At 41.3% G+C, this 23135-nt stretch overlaps 1 protein-coding gene across 8 annotated transcripts in view; it reads left to right on the forward strand.

The window, feature by feature from the left end:
• Mctp (multiple C2 domain and transmembrane region protein) overlaps nt 1-14763 on the forward strand; it is a 55565-nt gene extending 40802 nt beyond the window's left edge. For 2 of the 8 annotated variants that reach the window (XM_076793639.1, XM_076793640.1), the window contains exons 2-10: nt 1040-3074; nt 3682-3830; nt 4211-4616; nt 4878-5020; nt 5183-5542; nt 5931-6060; nt 7681-7845; nt 8143-8468; nt 10908-14763. In XM_076793639.1, coding sequence (XP_076649754.1) covers nt 1677-3074; nt 3682-3830; nt 4211-4616; nt 4878-5020; nt 5183-5542; nt 5931-6060; nt 7681-7845; nt 8143-8468; nt 10908-11019 — 3189 coding nt within the window. In that variant the 5' untranslated portion in view covers nt 1040-1676 and the 3' untranslated portion in view covers nt 11020-14763. Of the gene's footprint in view, nt 1-1039; nt 3075-3672; nt 3831-4210; nt 4617-4877; nt 5021-5182; nt 5543-5930; nt 6061-7569; nt 7846-8142; nt 8469-9099; nt 9164-10907 lie in introns of those variants that run through there. The other 6 variants (XM_076793642.1, XM_076793641.1, XM_076793643.1 and 3 more) reach the window with 6 other exon arrangements.
• Nucleotides 14764-23135: the final 8372 nt, after the last annotated feature.

Genomic DNA, 23135 nt, shown 5'->3' on the forward strand with positions numbered 1-23135 from the left:
TCTTAAAAATTGTTATTGCAAATTTGGTTCGCGAAAGGTGTTACGTTGTGCGAGATTGGTTGGCGTAGTGCGCTTATTACGATCAAAAGACGATTGTTAAAATACTGGAGCTATCTGACAAGTCAAAATAATTCACCTACAATTTTTCATTTCTTCATTAGCTAAATCTGAAAGATTCTTTGGTAGGAAATCATTAAATACTGAGCTTATTACTCTGAAAAGACGATTTTTATAATACTGGAGCTATCAGACAAGTCAAAATAATTTACCCACAATTTTTCATTTTTTGATTAGCTAAATCTGAAAGATTCTTTGGTAGGAAATCATTAAATACTGGGCTTATTACTCTGAAAAGACGATTTTTATAATACTGGAGCTATCTCACAAGTCAAAATAATTTACCCACAATTTTTCATTCTTTGATTAGTTAAATCTGAAAGATTCTTTGGTAGGAAATCATTAAATACTGGGCTTATTACTCTGAAAAGACGATTTTTATAATACTGGAGCTATCTGACAAGTCAAAATAATTTACCCACAATTTTTCATTTCTTCATTAGCTAAATCTGAAAGATTCTTTGGTAGGAAATCATTAAATACTGGGCTTATTACTCTGAAAAGACGATTTTTATAATACTGGAGCTATCTGACAAGTCAAAATAATTTACCCACAATTTTTCATTTCTTCATTAGCTAAATCTGAAAGATTCTTTGGTAGGAAATCATTAAATACTGGGCTTATTACTCTGAAAAGACCATTTTTATAATACTGGAGCTATCAGACAAGTCAAAATAATTTACCCACAATTTCTCATTTTTTAATTAGCTAAATCTGAAAGATTCTTTAGTAGGAAATCATTAAATACTGGGTTTATTACTCTCAAAAGACCATTTTTATAATACTGGAGCTATCTGACAAGTCAAAAGAATTTACCCACAATTTCTCATTTTTTAATTAGCTAAATCTGAAAGATTCTTTGGTAGGAAATCATTAAAGAGTCAGTATACTCATGGTACCCTGTTAACGATTAATTTTCAGGATTTGCGAGACACGCAAGACCCTCATATTTTAATTTATTTGTTATGATGTGCGCCAGTTTGAACAGGAAGCGCGACTGTTTACATTACAAACAAACGTACAGAGATTAAGTATAAAAGAAAGAGAAACATTAGTAGTCTACATGTGTGCAAGTGGAAAAAAGTGATTAAACAAACCATGACCGCATCGTGTGTACCCTTGATAAACGCTGACTGCCGAATCAGAACCGTAAAAAATTCCACAACTTGGATACAATTTAATTAAGAACACTGCGCAACTGGGGAATTAAACCAGAGTGATACATGCTACAAATCTTAATAAAATTCAGTGCTCGAACATTTCACGGTACAAGTTCCTTTGTGGTGATAAAGTAGTGTCGGCCATACATGACTAACGCCACAGTCAGCGTGAGAAATAATTTATTCGTCGGATGGCCCATTTTCTCCGTCGAAAAGAAAACCCACGCGATCATGGAATCGCGTATCATCCTAACCGAGCGGGTCTCCGGTCTGTCCCGGAAGAAGCCACTTACGACTTGCGCAACATAGCGATCGAGGTGGGGAGCAGCAGGTGTTGCTTGAGGCAAGTCGACGATGAAAACACAGTGCCTTGATTTCAACTTTGTGATCGACTGACAATGAGCGGGCCTCGAGAAGACATCAAACCGCCGACGTCCAAAGATCCGGCCGGACCGGACGAAAAAACCACGAACAATGACGTCGAGATCAACGATCCAGGACCTAAAGAACAAGCATCCGAGACTCGTCCTAGCGATCCACCTAAACCGATCGAGACGAGAATCGACTCGGAACCCAGGGAAGTACCGAAGCCAGCTCGGCGGTTGTTCCACAAGCGCGGCAAGGTCAGCGACATAATCGCCACCGAGTCTCCGATCGATCGAGAGAATCATTCCTCGAGATCGTCCCGATCGTTCAAAGTGATCGCCGCCGAGGAGACCTCGGACAACAAGTGGAAGAAATTCTGGGAGTTCAAGCATAAGTTGGAGGACGCTGCGTCGAAGAAACAATCCGAAGACGCGACTGATCCGAAGACTGCCGAGGCGGACGCCATTTTCCGCAAGGCGATCAAGGACATGCGATTCGATCTGGAGGACTGTGGATCCTCGAGCTTGGACCAGGGCACCTTCAGCAAGATCAGCGAAGAGAGCACCGTCGAGGAGATTCGATCGAGCATTGCGGTGACGAGATCAAAAGGGATCGCGAAGGTGGAGGACTGCGATCTGACCGATAGCGATAGCTCGAGGAAATTGTTGGAAGAGGACGCTGCACAGGATGAGAGAATAAAAGAGGAAAACGGTGGCAAAATCTCAACCGATTTCACTTTGTCGAAAGAGGAGGAGATTCAGCGGGAGAAGATTACGATCGATCGATCGAAGGACTCGGATCTGTCTCCCAGGAGGTGGAGCTCCCTGGAGAACCTTCCTGTGAAGGATCTCGAGGAGTCTACGGGTTTGAAGACGGAGGTTCCGGAGAAGCCGAAGTTCAAAGAAAAGATCGGGACCCTGAAGTCCTCTTTGGAGCGGAAGATGGGCTCCGTGGAGAGGATGCTGGAGGATCACGTCGAGAGAATCATCGAAGAGAACGTGGAGAAGCATCCCTGGCTGTTGCCCATCGAGTCCTGGATCTCCGAACATTGCAAACACTCTGACAGCCTCCCGAAACTTCCTGATCGACGGATCGGTCCTCCGAAGGTGGCGGAGAAGACCGAAAGATCCAAGATCGAGCCAAGTTATGATATCAAGTTCACGGCGGCTGAGAACGAGCACGAGGAGCCGAAGATTGACAGCAGGATGGAGAACTTGAGGAAAGGGAGGGCGACGAGTTCCATCAAGGCAGGGTTCGATGCTGTTCATCTAATTTCGAAGCTGAAGAGGTCGGAGAGCGCGTCGCAGAAAGAGGAAAACAATGTCGCGAAGGAGAACGACGGCGTTCTTGAGATGAAAGACGCCAGGCACCATGATTTGTTCGATAAGCTCAAGGACAACGTTAGGGAGAAGATGGAGGATATTCATAGGGTAGAGAGAATTTATCATAAATGTTTATGGATCGTTTTCGTGTTTTATGGAATTCATTACTAGTCGGTTGCGGGAACGGAGGTCGGCCATTTTGTACTCGACGGGGGCGCAAACTGCTAGACTTATCTGCAGTGATAAAATTATTACTACCAGCGTTGTTATTACCAGCATGAAAAATGTTTTTTAACCTCGCGATGGATATTGTTGTCTGCAGAGCTGCTAAATGTACATTTGTAATTTTTCTTAATATCAATAACTTTACACGAAAAATATAGGAATTCAGTGTAGCTAGACTTTTATTTAAAAATTGATTGTACAATTGTCAACTTATGCATTATAATAAGATATAATGTAAGGACCGCAGTATTTTCTAGTCGATATTCCATTATAATTCTTTAGGAAACTCGGGAAGGAAATTCAATGATTCGGAACCGTCCGAGCAAAAAGATGTCATAAAAGTTGCTTTGGAGGTCGCTCATGCGCGACGTCATATCTTCACCATGAAAAGATAGTTGGAAATGTCAGTTCCAGTCTCCTGGAACGCGGATCCGATTCCAGCGGGGAAGTTTCGAGTCCAAATTTAACGGGTTTTATTTTTATGTTACAGTACTTCCAGAGGACAAATCGATTGGCGGACGTAAATAGACGGCTGAAGTCGCAAATATGGAGCTCCGTGGTGACGATTGTTCTCGTGGAAGCGAAGAATCTGCTGCCGATGGATATAGACGGTCTATCGGATCCGTATGTCAAGTTTCGGTACGGAATTATTCACTAGCACATCGATCCGTCTGCCCGCTTATTTTTATGCTTGTTCTTTTAAACAACTGCAATCCTATTCTTATTAATTCAATCAGGACATACGATCCAATAAACACTTTAACGCGTTGCGAAAGCTTGACACTCGCCCATTTACATGTCTAATGAGATATACATTATCTCGAAAATTGCTCTACAATTAAAAGGAGGGGGAAACGAGTTTGATTACTAAAATTAAGTTCATTATACTAAATGGAAGTTTCTCCTGTGCACTTCTTTATAAAATAATATTTTGTTTAATCGGAGCCTCGAGCGATAAAGTTTATAGTAGACATTTTAGATTTTTCTTTTTGTTTTTAACGATGACTCTCTTCGCACAGACTAGGTACCGAGAAATACAAGTCGAAAGTGGTTCACAAGACCTTGAACCCGGTCTGGCTGGAGCAGTTCGATCTACATCTGTACGAGGACCCGTACCTAGGTCAGGAGTTGGAGGTCACCGTCTGGGATCGGGACAAAAGCCACCAGGATGACCTAATGGGAAAGACGGTGATCGATTTGGCGACACTGGAGCGCGAGACCACTCATCGTTTATGGCGCGACCTTGAGGATGGCTCTGGAAATGTTTTCCTCTTGTTGACCATCAGCGGAACCACAGCCAGCGAGACCATAAGTGACCTAGCTGCGCACGAGGACACTCCTCGGGAACGAGAGCAGTTGTACCAAAGATATTCGATTATGAACACCTTGCAGAGGGTACGGGACGTTGGTCATCTGACTGTGAAGGTGCTTATCTTATTATTGATGCCGACCCTGACGGTGCCTATTGTCAGTGGCAGTGCCGAGTAAAATAGCATTTAAAATAAAAAGTACTAAATATCTTCTTACATTCTTAAATAGTAATAAAAAATGATTTTCATTTGCTCGCGATATACTCGGCACTGCTTACCGAATCAAGTTTAATGAAAAGTCGTCTCGAAGTAAACGACCGATATAGAAAAATAAAAATAAAACGAAGGGTTGAACGCATTTCCATTGCTGGCACAGGTATTCAGAGCTCAAGGTCTCGCAGCGGCCGATTTAGGTGGGAAAAGCGATCCCTTCTGCGTCCTCGAGTTGGTGAACGCCAGGCTGCAGACTCAAACAGAGTATAAAACTCTGGCGCCGAACTGGCAGAAGATCTTCACCTTGTAAGTGACTGCAATACTTGAAACAAACAGCATTAGACGTATACACGTGTAACGTTTGGTGATGGTTAACCTTGTACAACGCAAGGAAAATATTGTGCTATTTACTTGACTCGGCGAAGGATGTTTACACGCAGACGTTTGAAAGTGTCCATGCGTTTTCAGCAACGTGAAGGACATTAACTCGGTGCTCGAGGTGACGGTGTACGACGAGGACAGGGACCACAAAGTAGAGTTCCTCGGGAAGGTCGCCATACCGCTGCTGAGAATCCGGAACGGTGAGAAGAGGTGGTACGCGTTGAAGGACAAGAAGCTTCGAGGTCGAGCGAAGGGAAACTCGCCGCAGATCCTGCTGGAGATGACTGTCCTCTGGAACATGATCAGGGCCTGCGCGAGGACCTTGAATCCGAAGGAGAAGAAGTACATGGAGCCGGAGATCAAGTTCAAGAGACAGGTCTTCCTCCGAAATGTCCTCAGGCTGAAGGCCATCATCATCATCTTCATCGACATCGGGAAATACGTTCAGTGCGTAACACATTTCCTTCGACAATTAATCACGTTATTCTCCCCGCGAATTTATTTATTTTTATTGTAACTTTAACATCCGGACTTTATACGATCTTTTATTTGGCAATCATTTTTAATTTTAATTTTGACGGTGGTCACAGCGAGTGAGACATTACCTAATTTTCCATTTGTCAATAATTTTTAATTTAAAAAGAACAATGAGTTATATATGAGAAGTCATTGAACACTAGGTTTACGTCGGAATGACATGACATTGTTTGTGGAGTTAGAGAAGAACGATAAAACAAAGATTGCCATTGCATCGACAGCGTGTTTCAGTAATAGATTATGCATTTCAATGCGTTGTGAAGCCAATGCTTATTTTGTACTCGATGATGCCATGCAGGAGCTGCTGGGAGTGGGAGAGTAAAATGAGAAGCATCATCGCGTTGGTCATCTTCATTTTCGGCTGTTACTACTTCGAGCCTTACATGATCCCCGGCGCAGCGTTACTTATACTTCTGAAGTATTACTTGGTAAGTACAACCAATCGAATTGTATACTTATTTCTGAAATATCATTACCTACACAGATTAATCTTTTCTACACACACTGTATTGTACTTTTTACTAACTTTTATGGAGGGTGTTCCACTGACTCGTCTCGAAGCCATTTTATTGACCTCAATCTTCTTGTAATTTTACTCGTATAGGGGACTGTTCAATTATGTGCGAGTACAAACGTGGAGTGTATTAGTAGCTTCCTACTTGTCAATTACTTTTAACCCTTTGCACTCCATTGTCGAGTGTGAACAGCAATTTGATTCACAGGAACTCCTGTGTTGGGTGTAACTCGACACACTTAAATTGCCAGTTTAAATACGCTTCATATTTCACAATGTTAATTTTAGGTTTATTTGGATAAACAATTAGGTGAGTGTAAGAAGAACTTTGAAATTAGTATCAATGAACTTTAAAGCACATTTTAATGAAGATATTTAATATAACAGGGAGTTGTTGGGGAAAACATTGGAGTGCAAAGGATTTAACAATCTTTTGTTATCATTTCTTCTCCAGCAATCAACAGCCATTGTTATTGCGTGCAGTGGGAAAGCCTTTGATCCAATTGAACTTGCAAGAAAATTGACCTCAAGAACTTTAGAAGGTTTCTAGAAAATGGCTAACGTCAGAGTCAATGGAACACTGTGTACTTGTTTTACATTCAGTAATTCTTACGACCCCGTAATTAGTATTTGCTCGATTAAAATGCCTGTACCGAATTATTCCCGAATAAGATCCGACGTGTTTAATTAATTAATGAATTGGGACACACGATTACCTATATGTAGTGGCCAGCTTCCAGACAGGAAACTTTTGTACATTTGTCGACAAGGTAGAAAAGCCCATTTGTTAAACAGATTGCTATTAGCCGATAGAAACTAGTTTATCTACCAGAGAAGTGAGATGAGAGTAGCAGAGGCGTGTAAATAGCATGAAACTACCATAAGTTTAAACACTGAATACTTTTTACACATACCGATACGCTTAACGCTCAACAATGCTTAATTAATACCACCGAGTCACCGAAGTTTGCGTACACTCTCATACAAAAGTTAAGGCTTCAAATAATATTCCAAATTTTCCGAAGAAACTCACATTTATTATCTTTGTAAACTTATTGTTTGATCGAGTGTGCTCAAACTTTTGAAAAGTAGCTTGTAAGCCGCCCACCATTTATATGGGAACACCTAAGCATTTGTTAAAACGCGTCTACAGTATACTCTGTCAAAGGAGCAACGAAAATTCTGCAGAAAATGATTTTCAATTATTCATCCTTTTTGAGCTTTGCAAAATAAAAAAGAGAAAAATCTTCCAGCACCATTCTTTTAAAAGTTTCTCCTTCAGAGTGTCAAGGTTGTTTTTCTGAATTTTTCTAAAGAACTTTGATCCTCCGGTTCTTCTGGAGGAAGTGATCTCGAGAACAATCTTCCCTTTGTTTTGTCACCGGGGCTGAACTCTGACCTTAACAGACATTTCAGCGTACAGCGCTTAGATGATTAGACGGTTCCCATTGTAATGGTACACCCTGTGTAAGCGTAATGCTCGACGACCTTTACCTGCATCATCGCATGTCCACCTTCTTCGCTACTCTGCCAGCTTTGCGGCGATGGGAGTGGGCTGAATCAATGGATTTCCGGACAGGTTGCAGTGATCACTGGCACACCCCTAACTCATCACACCAGCTCCCATTTCAACGACGAGGGTGACGATGGTCCAACCACCCCGGGCGATGACGACGACGACGACGACGACAAGGACAAAGTGAGTGTGGCCTCCACAATTTTATCTCAATCAGAATTTCATCAATAGTGATCAATAGACTCTGCAAAATAAAAATTGCATCAGCTACAAGAAAGGGGAAGTTACAATAACAGTTGATTTCTTCTCTTAATCATTTCAATAGGTTGTACATAATGTACCAGTAACGTTAAATTCATTTTTCTCATAAATTGAAAGTAAAGGAAAATTGTGAAATAATTTTATGTATGTTACAAGAGTATCTTACGTTTCCGGTACTTGAAGAACTCGACCTAATCAAAAGTGTGATGTATGTTTTAGGAAGAGAAGAAAAGTCTGAAGGAGCGGCTGCAGGCGATCCAGGAGGTGACCCAAACCGTTCAGAACTCGATCGGCTACATAGCCAGCTTATGCGAGAGGGTGAAGAATCTCTTCAATTTCACTGTCCCCTATCTGAGTTACGTGGCGATAGTGCTGGTGATCCTCGGCGCCGTTGTTCTCTATTTCATCCCGGTCAGATACCTTATCTTGGCGTGGGGCATCAATAAATTCTTCAGGAAGGTCATCCGGCCTCACTCGGTCCCGAACAACGAGGTCCTCGATCTGATATCCCGAGTGCCCGACGACGAGGAGCTACTCAATTACAGGTAGGGAATCGTTTCGCAGATTTTGCATCCACTGCTCCTGGGACTCTTACACTCTGTCTCCCTTGAAACGTTCTTTCAATTATCCTCGAATGAGCAAAGCGTACTCTTGAAACAATTTGAAACAATTGCGACGTTCTTTTGAGGTGGTAGGGTAAGGAACCCAACTACTGTGGGAGTGCCAACTACTGTGCCTGTATTAATTATACTATTTTTAAAGCATAATGGATATTAAAAAAGAGATATTAAATCTTTTCTTTAAAATCAGTTAATGGTATATATCTCTTTTTTTAAATATTCATTACTCTTAGGTATAATTAATATAGGCACAGTAGTTACCCCCGCAGTAATTGGGACTCTTACCCTATTTTCTGGTTTTGATCTTACGGAGCACTACTCCGAATTTATAAAATTGCTTTAGTTACAAAATGTGGAATAGTTGTTCTGGAAAAAAATTCCTAAAAATTGGTAGTAAATCGGCATTCAAAACCAGAAGTATACCAATGTAATTATGCAATTATTCTCGAATCGTATGAGCAATTTAAAGAACGCACGCGAGCAATGAACAATTGTACTGTTACCTCGTCGGAGTGTCCTGTCCAAGTATTCAATCTCCGAATTTTATTTGATCCAGCGATATGGAGGTCATTAAACACAAATTTTGAGAAGACCGTTTCCAAACGTCCGCTCGAATCCGGGTAAGACTGAAACGTGAGAGAACTGTCAACACACGACTATCGCAGATTACTTTTTGAGAATGTGAAACAAGTTTCACTGGTTCCTAGATGTCTTGACCGTCGACACACGAAGAACACGTTACTACTTAGAGAAACACGTTACCACTACAGCACATCGTTTCCTATTGTTTAAAACATTGTTTTCTGTCGTTCCGAACGAGCATCTGTTTAACCATGTATGAATGCCGTTCGCCGTTCACTTATTTTAACGTCGACACTGTTATTTAGCCTTTAAGAACACACTTTCTGTGGTCGATTTGTTGAACAAGGTAAAGTATGGACTAGTGCAATCAAATGAACCAAAGATTTAATTTAATTAATAAACGTGTTACTGATAGTAGATGAGCGATCTAACAGTTGCACTAATCTGAACTTCCACTGCATACTTTCTAAGTGTCTAACGAAATCTCGATGTACTCGTACTAAACAATTCAGTGTTTCAACGAAACCAACACAATTTGCTTATCCTATGTTCTTCAATGTTAACATTTACACAGCGAGCAGGACAAATGTAACGTATTGTATAGCTCTTGCTTGAGTGTCTGAGTGTGATCAGTCTCTGACTTGAGTATTAGAGTTTGAGGGGTCTTTGACTTGAGTATCTGAGCGTGATCAGTCTCTGACTTGAGTATTAGAGTTTGAGGGGTCTTTGACTTGAGTATCTGAGTGTGATCAGTCTCTGACTTGAGTATTAGAGTTTGAGGGGTCTTTGACTTGAGTATCTGAGTTTGACAAGTCTCTGGCTTGAGCATTAGAGTTTGAGGAGTCCCTTGTTTGGGACTATGAGTTTCAGGAGTCTCTAGCTTGGTTCTCTAAGTCTCAGGAGTCTCTAACTTGGGTCCCTAAAGCTTGGGAGTCTCTAGCTTGGGTCTCTAAGTCTCAGAAGTCTCTAGCTTGGACCTCTAAGTCTCAGAAGTCTCTATCTTCAGTCTCCAAGTCTGAGGAGTCCCTAGCTTGGGTCTCTAAGTCCCAGGAGTCTCTAGCTTGGGTCTCTAAAACTTAGGAGTCTCTAGCTTAGGTCTGTAAGTCTCAGAAGTCTCTAGCTTGGGCCTCTAAGTCTCAGAAGTCTCTAACTTGGGTCCCTAAAGCTTGGGAGTCTCCAGCTTGGGTCTGTAAGTCCCAGAAGTCTCTAGCTTGGGCCTCTAAGTATCAGAAGTCTCTATCTTCAGTCTCCAAGTCTGAGGAGTCCCTAGCTTGGGTCTCTAAGTCCCAGGAGTCTCTAGCTTGGGTCTCTAAAACTTAGGAGTCTCTAGCTTGGGTCTCTAAGTCCCAGGAGTCTCTAGCTTGGGTCTCTAAAACTTAGGAGTCTCTAGCTTGGGTCTGTAAGTCTCAGAAGTCTCTAGCTTGGGCCTCTAAGTCTCAGAAGTCTCTATTTTCATTCTCCAAGTCTGAGGAGTCTCTAGCTTGGGTCTGTAAGTCTCAGAAGTCTCTAGCTTGGGCCTCTAAGTCTCAGAACTCTCTATTTTCAGTCTCCAAGTCTGAGGAGTCTCTAGCTTGGGTCTTTAAGTCTCAGGGGTCTCTAGCTTGGGTCTCTAAGTCTCAGAAGTCTCTATTTTCAGTCTGCAAGTCTGAGGAGTCTCTAGGTTGAGTCTCCTGGTCCAGAAGTCTCGAAGGAGTTGCATTTGTCCTGCAACTGATTTTTCCTAATCTTGATGTAAACATGTTCTCGCTCGGGACGAGAATTGAAGGCGTTTTTCTTTTGCAGGGAATTGAAACCTTTACCGACAGCGGACTGCGAGAAGGCTGGCACCTCGGGGATCCAAGGTACGTCGAGTTTGTCAAGGCGGGAGCAAAGGAAGAGGCACAAGGCCGCGTAGCAGCATGCCCCGCGGCCGGAAGTCGCGGGTCTACGATCACCGAGCATCCTGAGGACGGTCCTGATGCGCCGGAAACGCCACCGGAAGGAATCGACCGAGAATTCGGATGTGATCGACATGGACTGAGAAACACTACGTTTTCACTAGTAGATTCCTAGGCTAGGGAGAATGTCTGAGATCATAGTTTCCACTCTCGTCGATCGAGTACGAACACCACGCGTGGTATGACCTCGAAGCCGACTGTCGCGGGATGGTTTCTGTGAAACGAGACCGGTTCTTGCGCTTCGTTCTTCCGAATGCGAACGCTCTGGCGGGTTTGCTACCGGCGTCACGTGTATTCCATATTTCACAGAATAACAACATAACGTGGCGACATTCTCTTCTTTGCACGAAGAAAACCAACTTGACTGTACTCGCTGTTAACTCATAATTGGTCAGGTGGTTTATGATAATTTAAATATCTTTCTTTAGATAGTATTAGTACTCTATCATTCATTCAAAGAGATTCATAAGACGTCAGAGTCCCCAAACTCTATCAGTTGCTATTAATCTGTTTATTTATATTTTTATACCGCAATACGCACTACATTGGGAAACTGATGAGACGTCTTATTAAATTAAAAAAATTTTTTATACACCGAATTATGCTTTAAATACTGTAACCGGGTGAAGACTGTTTCTGGAATAGACGTTAGTAGCAAACTCGTTGATATTGCTATACCGATGGTTCAAAAATCGCCGAACGATGTTTAATTTGTTTGCGTTCAATGCAAATGATGGAAAGTGGATTCGTCGGAGGTGTGTCTGAGGCATACCACGCACATTGTTGGTAGGTTTTCCGTTCAGTAGCTCGGAGGAAGTACATCGAGACTTAGGACAGCGTTTTTCGTCTAGATTGTTTTTTTTTGTAACAATCGTCGAGCGTAGTAGCGTGGAATAGCGAGGTTGCGTAATAGACGGTCGAGAGGGGAGGAAAATTGATTAAAAAACATATTTCTCATTACAATACGTAGCATGTCTTTCGAAATGTTATCGTAGAAATGTTATATCATCGTGTCAATGCTTTCTCGTTATTTTCGAAATCCTCACACCTTGTATATTTATTTTCTCAAGTCTTCCTCGGAAATAGAACACCTTATTCCTCGAGAAGATAAAACCGTTCGTGTGAAACTGGCTTAAAGACAAGCAAACACGAGGAAGACGTTGCGAGGAAGACAAATAAACGATTAATAATTTGTTTGCGCAAGGAACATATGTTTGACATCCCTCTCGACCAGCCAGTAATAGAAACGGTCTTAGCAGTTATCGATATCTTGCTGGTGAAGTTGTTTAGAAAACATACATTTTTCGACGTGCCACCAAAGATATCACTACCGAAACATTAAATAATACCAAATTATCCAGATTGAATATTTTTATATCTACGGGTTCGGTAATTAGAAGAAATTAATATTCGATCTTCACGCTGCCACCATTCTGTTAACTTTAACAAGTTCAGTTATAATTTTTTATTTGTCTTAAAAATTGTGAACTTTGCTGAAAGTTTGGTAGGTTAACCCACGGACGTCGGTGCCCGGGTGCATCTTGACCCAGCTATCCATTCTCTTAATTATTCATCTTGTAGTGAGTAATTTCAATCGATAGCTGTTTAATTAAGCGTCAAATTGTTTACAAACCTCCACTTTCCGAGGGTTAGAAAGTATTATATGTTAAATTTGATTATTTATACCATAAAACCACAGAATGAATTATACGTTCCTTAAGTTTGTCGGTGAATCAATAATGTATGTTCCCGTTGACACCGAGAAGCTGTCGATAACTGCATCGTTAGGCCAATCGGTAGTCGAAGGATGAAGAAGAAGCTCTTGAAAGTATCTCGCGTAAGCGGGGGCCGCGTTTCGAGCATATCAAAAGAAAAATTGCAAAAAAAAAATGTGAGGAGGAAACCGAGCGAGGAACGTGCGTTTCTATTTCCGTTTCGATAGCCAGTGCGTTAGCTGACCGTGCCGCCGACGAAGAAATGGCACACGGGGTACAGCGTTTCCCTCGGAGCGCGACGTTACGGGGGGAGACGCTGTATTCCAACAAAACGAGAGAATGATCCACGGCCAAGGGTCATCCTCGCCGATTCGTTTCGTCCATCGGTGTCGTAGATATACATAGCTGCTGAAACAGAGAGAGAGAGAGAGAGTGTGTGTGTGTGAGAGAGAGAGAGAGAGGAAATCGTTACAGGAGAGAATGAGATACAAAGGAGGAGAAACAAAATAATGTAAAGGACAGTGTTGTTTTATGGCAGTGTCGCGGATTCGTTTAGCGCGCTGCCATTATTTTAGGAGCGACGAACGAAATCCATTTAGCTGTTACGGAAGTTACCTCGATACGTTGACTGCCTGATTAATTTTCTTCACTTTTCTATCCAATAATTAACGTCTCGTGAACTCGGCCATGTTCGTTCCATGCCATTTCGAAAAATAAGCTTGATGAATGCATGGCATCGAGGTCTATTGGAGATAGGTATAGTTTCTGAAATTTTTTAGCGTAAAAGCATCTTTTTACTCGATTCGGGAGACGTGCAGATAGTTACGTAGAAACGGGACTATACGAAAATCAATACTTTGGTAACCCAGATACGTGCAATGAAAGGCTCAGGTCCTTTGAATGGGTGTCTGTAATTTTATAATTTTCTATTTATTTTATTTACGATTTAATTAACAAGGGCCACCTGGTATTTTTTTCATTAACCCTCGCAGGCTGTTGGGTTGGAAATTCACCCATTTTCTGTTTTAAATTTTGCGAAATGTTTTACTTCTTTCTAAATATGTTCTATTTTCGTGTATTCGTTGAAAATATGTGGAATAAAACACAATTGGCCGAATTAAAGTGTGAAAATGAAAATGGGTGACAATCACAACAAGATCCCGTGTGCAACTATTTTTAATTGTGCACGAGAGTTGAAGTAACATGGTTCACTTTGAAAGAACCTCCTAGGACAAACTCAGACCTATCTGGTTTCACACAAATGTAACCAAACTACTGGTCGGTTTAAAACTTTCTATCTAAGCCATTTCGATCTTCCGATCTATGAGATCTAGAGAAATTGAGAGAGTTGCTTGAGAGCACAGCGCAGAAATTCTTCGTCGTTCCTGAAACGAAATAGTAGTCTTACCGTTGGGATTGTCTCGACGTTATTCTCTTTAATAGTGTTTAATATTATCGAATTATTCGTTCCAACGCACACCTTCGTGCGTTAGGTGATCTCCTCGAGCATGGATCGAAGCGGTTGTCTCCGCGTGGAAGGTATGCTATTTATCGTTATTGGACTATATTGGATCACGGACAGCAGTTTCAACAGTCTAATCTCCCTGAGAACCATTCCACATACTTTTACAATTTTTTTTGTAGATCTACCTGAACTGTAGATACAATTTTTAACTTGTTCTCCATAGGTCCAATTCATGAAATTAAATATTAACGATTTTTATGTCCAGCTTATTTTTTCAATTATTTTGATTGCAGTGACTATAATCGGTAAGAAGTTGTCCTAACGTGACAATTGTTGATAATAGGTTACAATGTAGGGACTAAAATTGATAACCAATATCAGGATACTGACTACAATCGAGTACAGTTCGAATCGCAGTGACTATTACCGGTAATCGGTTACTATGGAGTACCTTGTGTCGATACGACTAGATAGCAACTACAGTCGATAATAGTGCCTGTGGCTGTGAGTGTTATCCAGAATAGACTATATTACGCCTCGTTCCAAACTGTAGATCGAGTGTAAGTATTAATGTATATATCAAAAGGAGGCTACATCGTGATTATTATCGATAATAGGTCACTGCGGAGTAGGCTCTGTCGATAATAGGTCACGAGATAATGACTATAATCGATAGCCGGGCTCGGCGCAGTAACTATATCGAAATGTAGGTCATCGATAACGAATCGAGTCGTCACTGTTTCGAAGAAGATTCTTGTTCTTAATATTTCCAAGTGAAAATTTGCACAGGGAGATTGCAGACGAGTTGAAGGTACAGTCAGTGACACCAACGTATCCAGTGTCTGTTATAATAACGTACACGTAGATCTTCTGGATCCATAGGACAAGTATTTTCAGAGTTACAAGGAACATATCAGATTCCCCGAGTCTCCAATCAATACCGAAACGATTAAAGTTGCCGCGAAAGTATATCGCACGTAGGATGATTCCGAATCAGTATCGCAGTACTGTACAGTCCCACGCTACGAATCTAGAATACCGAAATTTCGTGCAGTTTCGGAATCGTCCTGCGCAGTCCCTCGCCTCGTTGAAACAAAAAAATAAAAAGAAAAGAAGAAAAAAAGAAGGCGAAACAAGATAAGTCGTCAGAAACTCGAACGAAAGAGGAGAAATTATCGTCGGTGGAAGGTAAAAGTTTCTCCGACCGGTGGCATTACTATTTTTATAAGAATAATAGTCATTGTTGTTCCCGGGACGACGGTTCTGGCTCGGTCGTCGATTGAATAACGTGCCGGGCCCGACTCCCGTAACTTTCTTCGTCGCGAACATTACGCTCCGCCGCCATTTTCTTCCTCTCCCGAGGTTTTTCCTCCTACGCGATTGTGCAATTTGTCGTTCTCATGAAAACAACGCTCGGCTTCCGCATATATATATTTCATTGCCGCTTCCGGTTCGTTATGCCCTGCCGCGGAAAACGATGTTCCTCTTCAGTTTACTGAAAAAATGCCTCGCTGGAAGACCCTCTCCTCTTAAACAAATGGCCGTTTTGCAATTAAGCTTGCTCTCCTCATATTCTTCACTTTGTTCCTCTTCATTGCTGTATACAAGCTATGCATACTCATTGATTCTTAGCTGGTCATATTTTTCAATTTATTGCTCTTCGTTGCTGTACACAATTTATGTATACTTATTGATTTTTAGCCGTTCATATTTTTCAATTTATTGCTCTTCATTGCTGTACACAATTCATGTATACTCATTGATTTTTAGCTCCATATATTTTTCAATTTACTGCTGTTCATCACCCTGAAAATTCAATCATGTCAGAAATATTATATAAATTTGTTTTATCGTCTGGAAGATCAAAATTGTTTTGATGAGGATGATCGTGGAAAAATAATGGGGGTTGAAGCAAATGGCGACAGACGGAGGAACGCGGGTTCCAACGAGCAAGTTTTCGAGGGAGTCTCGCGGTCCGTTCGGTTTTTAATCGATCGTACGACCCGTTACATGGAATATTACGAGAATTACTGGCACGCATGCTCGAGGAGGGAGGTAACGCGCGGAATTAATTAATCCTAACCGCGATTTTACGGTTCGTGCCGGCCGATGAGAAAGCTGAACACGAGGAAGGAGAGAGAGAGACATCGCCGATCCATTTATCCGCTTCTTTTCGAGAACACGAAAACCTCGAACGCCGCCTTTTTTCTCTCCAGTCTCTCGCCGTCGATCCTCTCGTTCTTAGGATCGCGGGTTATGGCAACGAAGAGGCGGAGGAACCATTCGATTCTACTGTTCCATTTTCACTCTTAGCGAAACACAACGCCTCGCAAAAAATACGTTCAATTCGCGAAAACTAATATTCTTTAAGATCGAAAATTTCCCACGATCCTGGAAAGAACGTAATGGATATTTTAAGTGCAACCTTATTTAAAGGGTCTATTTGTTTATACAAAATTGTGTAGAACAAATTGGTTCAACGATTTCGCTTCGGGAATATGTTTATGTTGAGCGTATTTCTGAGATATTGATGAAAATGGGACACCCGGTACAGATCGTTCGAAAAATTGCAGTAACCCAGATATTCCCTTTTCCATGAAGTATATCTTCGATTTTTTACTCTAACTTGTCTACTGTTTATCGATTTCTCTTAAAGTAACTCGATCCCTCAGGTCTCCGGGCAATTTAAAATGGCGTCTGGAGACCGGTATCGCGCTGTCATCCCTGTCATCCATGGAACTTTAACGGCAGACCATTTGCATCGCTCGAAGCGATATTTGACTCTTCGAAGCCTCGCTGAACGGCGAATCGAATTAATCTTCGTTTTTCATCTGATTTTCGACTATCGGTTTGTCGCACGCGAACCGACCATTTCCATCGATTATTTAAAGGGAATCGCTAGCCCGGCCTTTCCGACGACAATTAAATTATAATTTAACGCGTAGCCTGCTGTTTCGCCACGTGGTTTCGACGAATTCGCCGCGTTACGAATTTATATGGACGTCCGCGATCTAATTATTGTTGTTTCCCGCAACTTGTTACCCGTTACTCTATTCACGTCCGCCGTTAGATAATGGAACCTGGTCGTCTGTAAAGTCGAGGAATCGTGAAATGCGACACCGGAGAGCGTGCGACGGAATCGTAAGAGCTTACATAAAAGTGGTCTTACTATAATTCCGCCGATGGTCGCTGCCGGACAGTACCGGAAGTCCTCGGCGTTCGTGCTTCCGAGGGTCAAATACTATCGAAACTATCGTTTTCTTCATCGTCGTTTCTGGGCCTAACACACGAGGCAAACACCGGGTGATTCCTAAACCGCTATCGGCTCTTCCCTCCGCGGTCACCGTAAACTATTTTTATAGAAATGTTTCAAGAAACAATCGCCAGTAAATAAAAGGTAAAATGAATATTTAACTCCCCTCTCTTGCGATCGATGCATAAACATTGCATTTCACATAAAAATCGGCAGTCTAGCCATTATTTATTCATATTAAGATTAGTAAAAAAGAAATCAAAGAGAATTGGGTTCAAAAATTTCTAAAAACTAATTAACTCACAAAATTGCAACACAAATTTTCTTTCAGCTTTTTTTTTTTGTTTCTATGTTCGTCGATCGAGGACGATCGCGTTCGTCGATCTTCCGATGCGGAAGTTGAGGATCACCCGGTGCATTCATGAGCACACTACGGCAAACAATCGCGAACAGTCGAGAGAAGAAAGAGGGAAAGAGAGGCGATTCTTTTTGTCATGTAGTCAACGAACTTTCTTAGTAAGCGAGAAACTTGTGATACTTCGAAATCGTTTTCTTCTCGTTTTAGGGTACCGGTCGTGCGATTATAGGTTCGATGAGGCAATTAATCGAGGATTCTTGCCGGGCAGTTATCCGTTCGATCCGCTCGGCCGTTCGTAGCGCGCGATGTCAATTAACGAGCTGTAGATTCGTTGCAGAAATTTGACAATCGCACGGCCGGCTAGTCGATACGTTTTCTACAATCATTCCTGGGAACATTCCTATCGCCGGACATCGTGTGGGTACACTGTTCCATTAGTTCTTCGCTTGTTCTTCGCGGGATAGCCTTTCGTTTGTGTTTCAGGCCAGGGGTCGAAAAAATTAGGGTACCTTTTTGGATAGGTTCTGTTTAAAACTTTTTTGAAAAACGACCTTGTGTAATCGATTCCAATGAGATAAAGAAAAATTCTAGGAAATAGTAGTTTGAATAGAATTTACGAAATGTAAAAATATACATTTTCTTATTGGAGGAACAAATATTTTATTTATCAGTATTGAAAGAGTCGTCGATCCTGGTAACTAACTTCTTTAACGAATAGTATCCACTGTAGTTACATTAAATAATTATTACAGTAAAATTAACATTCTAAACATGAGATTTATTTGCAATATTTATGTACACGATTCACTGTTTAAACACCATTTTGTATTTAAAAAGTTACTAAACATTTCAGTATTGTACAAGTAAATTGCACCATTCTCGTATGTATAACATGAAAAAAAAAAATATATATAGAAGAGAAATATTCTAGGTCGGAAGAAATGTTTTGTTTTGGAGTTGAAATAGCTTCGAGTGCAAAGGGTTAAAAGTTTTATACTTATACAAATATCGAAACGTTTACAATACGGTATTAAAATGTCGATTTCACAAGAACGCCTTTCGAAAAAGTTTCCGAAACCACGTTTATTTCCATAAATGTTTCACAGGAACTGGAACGGAGAGGTTTGAATACGGAATTTGTTTAAAAACGAAAGTTCATTTCGATCCCGGTTGCGCACTCATCGAATGATTCGACTGACTGTAGACCGTTCGAGTTAACTCGACGAACTCTAAGACTTCGACCGTTTCCTAACGCGTTCGAATATGTTGCGACTAAACGGGTCTCTCGTTTTTCGTTATTCTCCGTTGGCCGATCGCAACAGTTGTAGTCGTACCCATACACAGTTCACCCTTTCGCGCGTTTCGCTGAGTTTAGTCCCGAGCGTGTGTCGGTTGCGAGACTACGAAATGGATTCTTCAGACTTTCACAGCCGAAGCGGGGATAGAGCGACTAGATGCTTATTGGCGTGACCTTGAACGGAATAGTCGCGACGGTTTCGTTGACGTTGTACACACAACAAGCCGATTGTCATCCAAGAATGTCTCAACGTTCCAGAACGTTGGGATAGTACACGTAAACACAGTGCAGTGACTATTGTCAACACCAGGTGACGAAAACATGACTCTTATCGATAATAGAGTACGATGTTGTGAGTACAATCAATAACAAGTTTCACCGTAAGCAAACTCAGGCCTTATCGCTATGACTATTATCGATAATCAGCATTCGTGTGTCATCTTGCGTCGGTAATACGTCGCTACTAGCATAATCAACGACAAGTGTCAGTGTAATTCAGAGAATTAGATCAGGTGACTATCTTCGGTAATTGGTCGCTGTTACGCATTTCGAATTGATAACAAGTTACCAGGCGGTGACTATAAACGCTATTCGACCACAGATCACTGACTATAATCGCCGTAGCATTTCCAATCGGCGTTCAAAACCGCAAGAACGTTTCCCATCCGTCTCTCACCGACAACGATGGCTTGTCGTAATAGTCTTCATTGAGGTCGTTTACAGCGCTAGCGAAACGTGACTGGTATGATCGGATGGCAAAACTATATTCCGCCTAATTTTACAACGAATTGAACATTCCTTTCGCTCTGACAAATTCACCTGAACATTAATTGGCTTTTCAACCCCTTGTTTAGTATCTGGTCACGTTCATGATGAAGATTTCGAACAAAATCGACTAAACATTATTCACTTCTGTTAAACTGAAATAAAATTGCTGTGTCGCCGACAAGCTCAATAATTCTATCTTAAATAATAATTTCAAAAAGGTTGTTACCTTACGTCAATTCTAAAAATGTCTTGAATTTCGAATTGAACTCTCAATCGTCGATCTTTGGCTTTAAAAAGACTATTAGAAAAATTTCCGGAAGGTGTTAAAATATTTCAGGTGCTACAAAGTATTAAAACAATCTCGTTTTTAAAAATTGGAGTCGAAGCGGACGAGCGAAAATTTCATCAATAATTCAGCGTGTCAGATTCCGCCATCCGATCGCGAACTATTCCCGAAGGATCTCCTAGGATCATTAACGCCACGTGGCACGAACGCAGTATAGTCCCCGCGCAATCGTATCAGTATTATAGCCGAGCAGCCGAGCAGCAATCGACAAACGCTCCGCGTAATCGTCGCAGACTTTTCAGCGTGTGTCGTTTTTCGACTCTTCCAAGTTTTGTACTTTCAAACCGTATTAAAACCGTGTACTTACATTTTCGAAATTTCGAGCAGGATTGCTTTCTCGTGGATCCAACGTCTTCTGATAGTCGCACGGCGTGAAATAGTCTTTTCTTTCGGGAAAATATACCTACACCGCCTCTCTGGCGCAAAACATGGACACGCAGGATCGCGAATGGTGACACACGAACATACTCACACACACATGAATACATACATACAACGCCCACACAGAAATTCATACATACATTAATCTCGTACGCGCACTTTCGAGTCTGCATGCTCCAGTTTCTTCGTGTTATATGAATCTTCATTCAGCTATTTTAGTCTTTAAGAGGAAAAGCGAGAGCGAGAAAACGAACCGGGAAAATTTCGGACGAAAGAGGACTCGAGATACACATATAGTCGCCGGACGTATTTGATTTTCACGGAATCGGGACAAGGATGTTTTTCCGGAATTCGTGTCGGGCCTCTGGACGAGTATTCTTCGGCACGCTTTGCGCATTTATAGTCACGCGAGCGTAACAGCGAACGAGACAATATCGCGGAACAATTTCGAAGACGCGAGCACTTTGATCGTACTCTTCGTTAATCGAATTTCTTACTGTTACGCATTTCCGTCGAACAAATACACGGTTCTCTTACGGAATAAATAATAGGTATGTGAAAGAAAATTATTCACGAGAATAGTATCATTTCGATATTAGTGTAATTCTTGTGAATGTTATTAAAGACCTAATTATTGTAGCCACGAAACAAATTTTACGTTCGGCATGGGGTTAATTACGAAAGATTGTATAAAGAAAGTTCATGAAAATCCGAAGTCTATTCATAACATTCTTGTTCCACAATAAACAAAAATCTCTGTAGCGTACACTGATAGAAATTTGTAACAAACGCGACTAGTTAATTATCGAATATATCGGAATTGAAATGTAATGTCATACTTAACCCTCAGACGGCGGTGGTTGGGTCCATTCTGACCCAGAGTTGTAAGCGTTCCATTTATAGAAGCGAGTTTCAATTATTGATAAAATAAAATAAAATTCTGGCGCGTATTCCACGTCCGAAACAAAATGGAAGCTTTCACTGTGAGTCCGTTTCGACCGAAGAAAGTACCGAGATCATCGATCGTCCGAGGATTGTAGGTATTAAAAAGCACTGTGTTCCCCGGAAGGAAAGAGTGGTCTTCGTGGCCGAAGAATAGTGACCCAGAGCCGGCGGATCGATAGGCAACGCTCCGCACACGCCTGTTAGCTTCCTGATCGTTAAGGGAAACGAACGTTTAAACTTTAAGAAGTTAGATAGAGAAAGAAAGAAAAAAAACGAGAATTGGCGATTCCCGATCGGCGGATTTTCAAAGTCGGCTTTGCGAGTTCTCGGACGAGGAACGAGGGAATCGCGTGTGCGCCGCCTTGCGAAAGAAAGTCTGCGCGCCAAGTTCGTCGAGAGCGATCTCGATCATGCGAATTGAAGTAACAAAAAGGCAAGAAAACACATGCACACACACATACACATACACACAGACAAGAGAAAAACAGATGCGAAGCCGAACACGATCACGATTATTAATGTTGTTTAGATCGAGTTCCGAGACTTGGTCGGCGTTCTCGGTGTTCCCGACAAATTGTACTTACGACAAAGGGTGATAAGAATCGTTATTATATTCATAATATAAAAAAAAAGAAGGGATAAAATTAAAAATAAACAAAGCTTTTAATATCCAGCTGGCGTACTGTGTCAATCACTCCGTCCAAATATTTCCACCAGAAATATTCCTTTCCCGTTAATATCACTACTCACCCGTAGTAAAAATGAAGTATATGGAATATTCAGTTCTTGCTAATACTAATATTGTGTCGCCAGGAAAGTTACCAGAGCAACGATTCAAGTTCTACTCAACCCTACTTTGCGCGGCTACCTTTTTAAGTTCCTGCGAGCATCTTTAGCAATCACAATCACCTGTACACTACCACTACATTTTTGTTCCATTCTGTATTTGTTTAACGTTGTAATTTATTTGGTTAGAAATAAAGAATATTAATTACAACAGTTAGTGTGTTCTTCCTTCCCCACCCTGGACATGAATATTCGATATTAGAATTAAATTAATGTCTTCGAAAATTTCGTGAACAGCAAAATTTTAGAAATCAGAGAAAGTTAAGTGTTGTATTAGGAGAACATGATAGTAAAAGAGGTGGCACGAAAATTTTGGTGCCACCTCTTTTGCCATTATGTTCTCCTAGTAGAAATCCGAAAATTGCGAAAACTTTTCGAAAATCCCGAAAATCGATTTTCGTATTAGGAGAATATGATATCGAAGGAGGTGGCACGAAATTCAGTAGTATAAGTCAACGACAAGCCAGACGGTAAAAATTTTCCGAAATTTTTCGAAAATTGAGTTTTGTATTAGGAGAACATGATAGTAAAAGAGGTGGCGCGAAAATGTTGGTGCCACCTCTTTTGCCATTATGTTCTCCTAGTAGAAATCCGAAAATTGCGAAAAATTTTCGAAAATTCCGAAAATCGATTTTCGTATTAGGAGAATATGATATCGAAGGAGGTGGCACGAAAATTCAGTAGTATAAGTCAACGACA

The sequence above is a fragment of the Halictus rubicundus genome, chromosome 9 (genome assembly GCF_050948215.1).
Source record: "Halictus rubicundus isolate RS-2024b chromosome 9, iyHalRubi1_principal, whole genome shotgun sequence".
NCBI classification, from domain to species: Eukaryota; Metazoa; Arthropoda; class Insecta; order Hymenoptera; family Halictidae; genus Halictus; species Halictus rubicundus.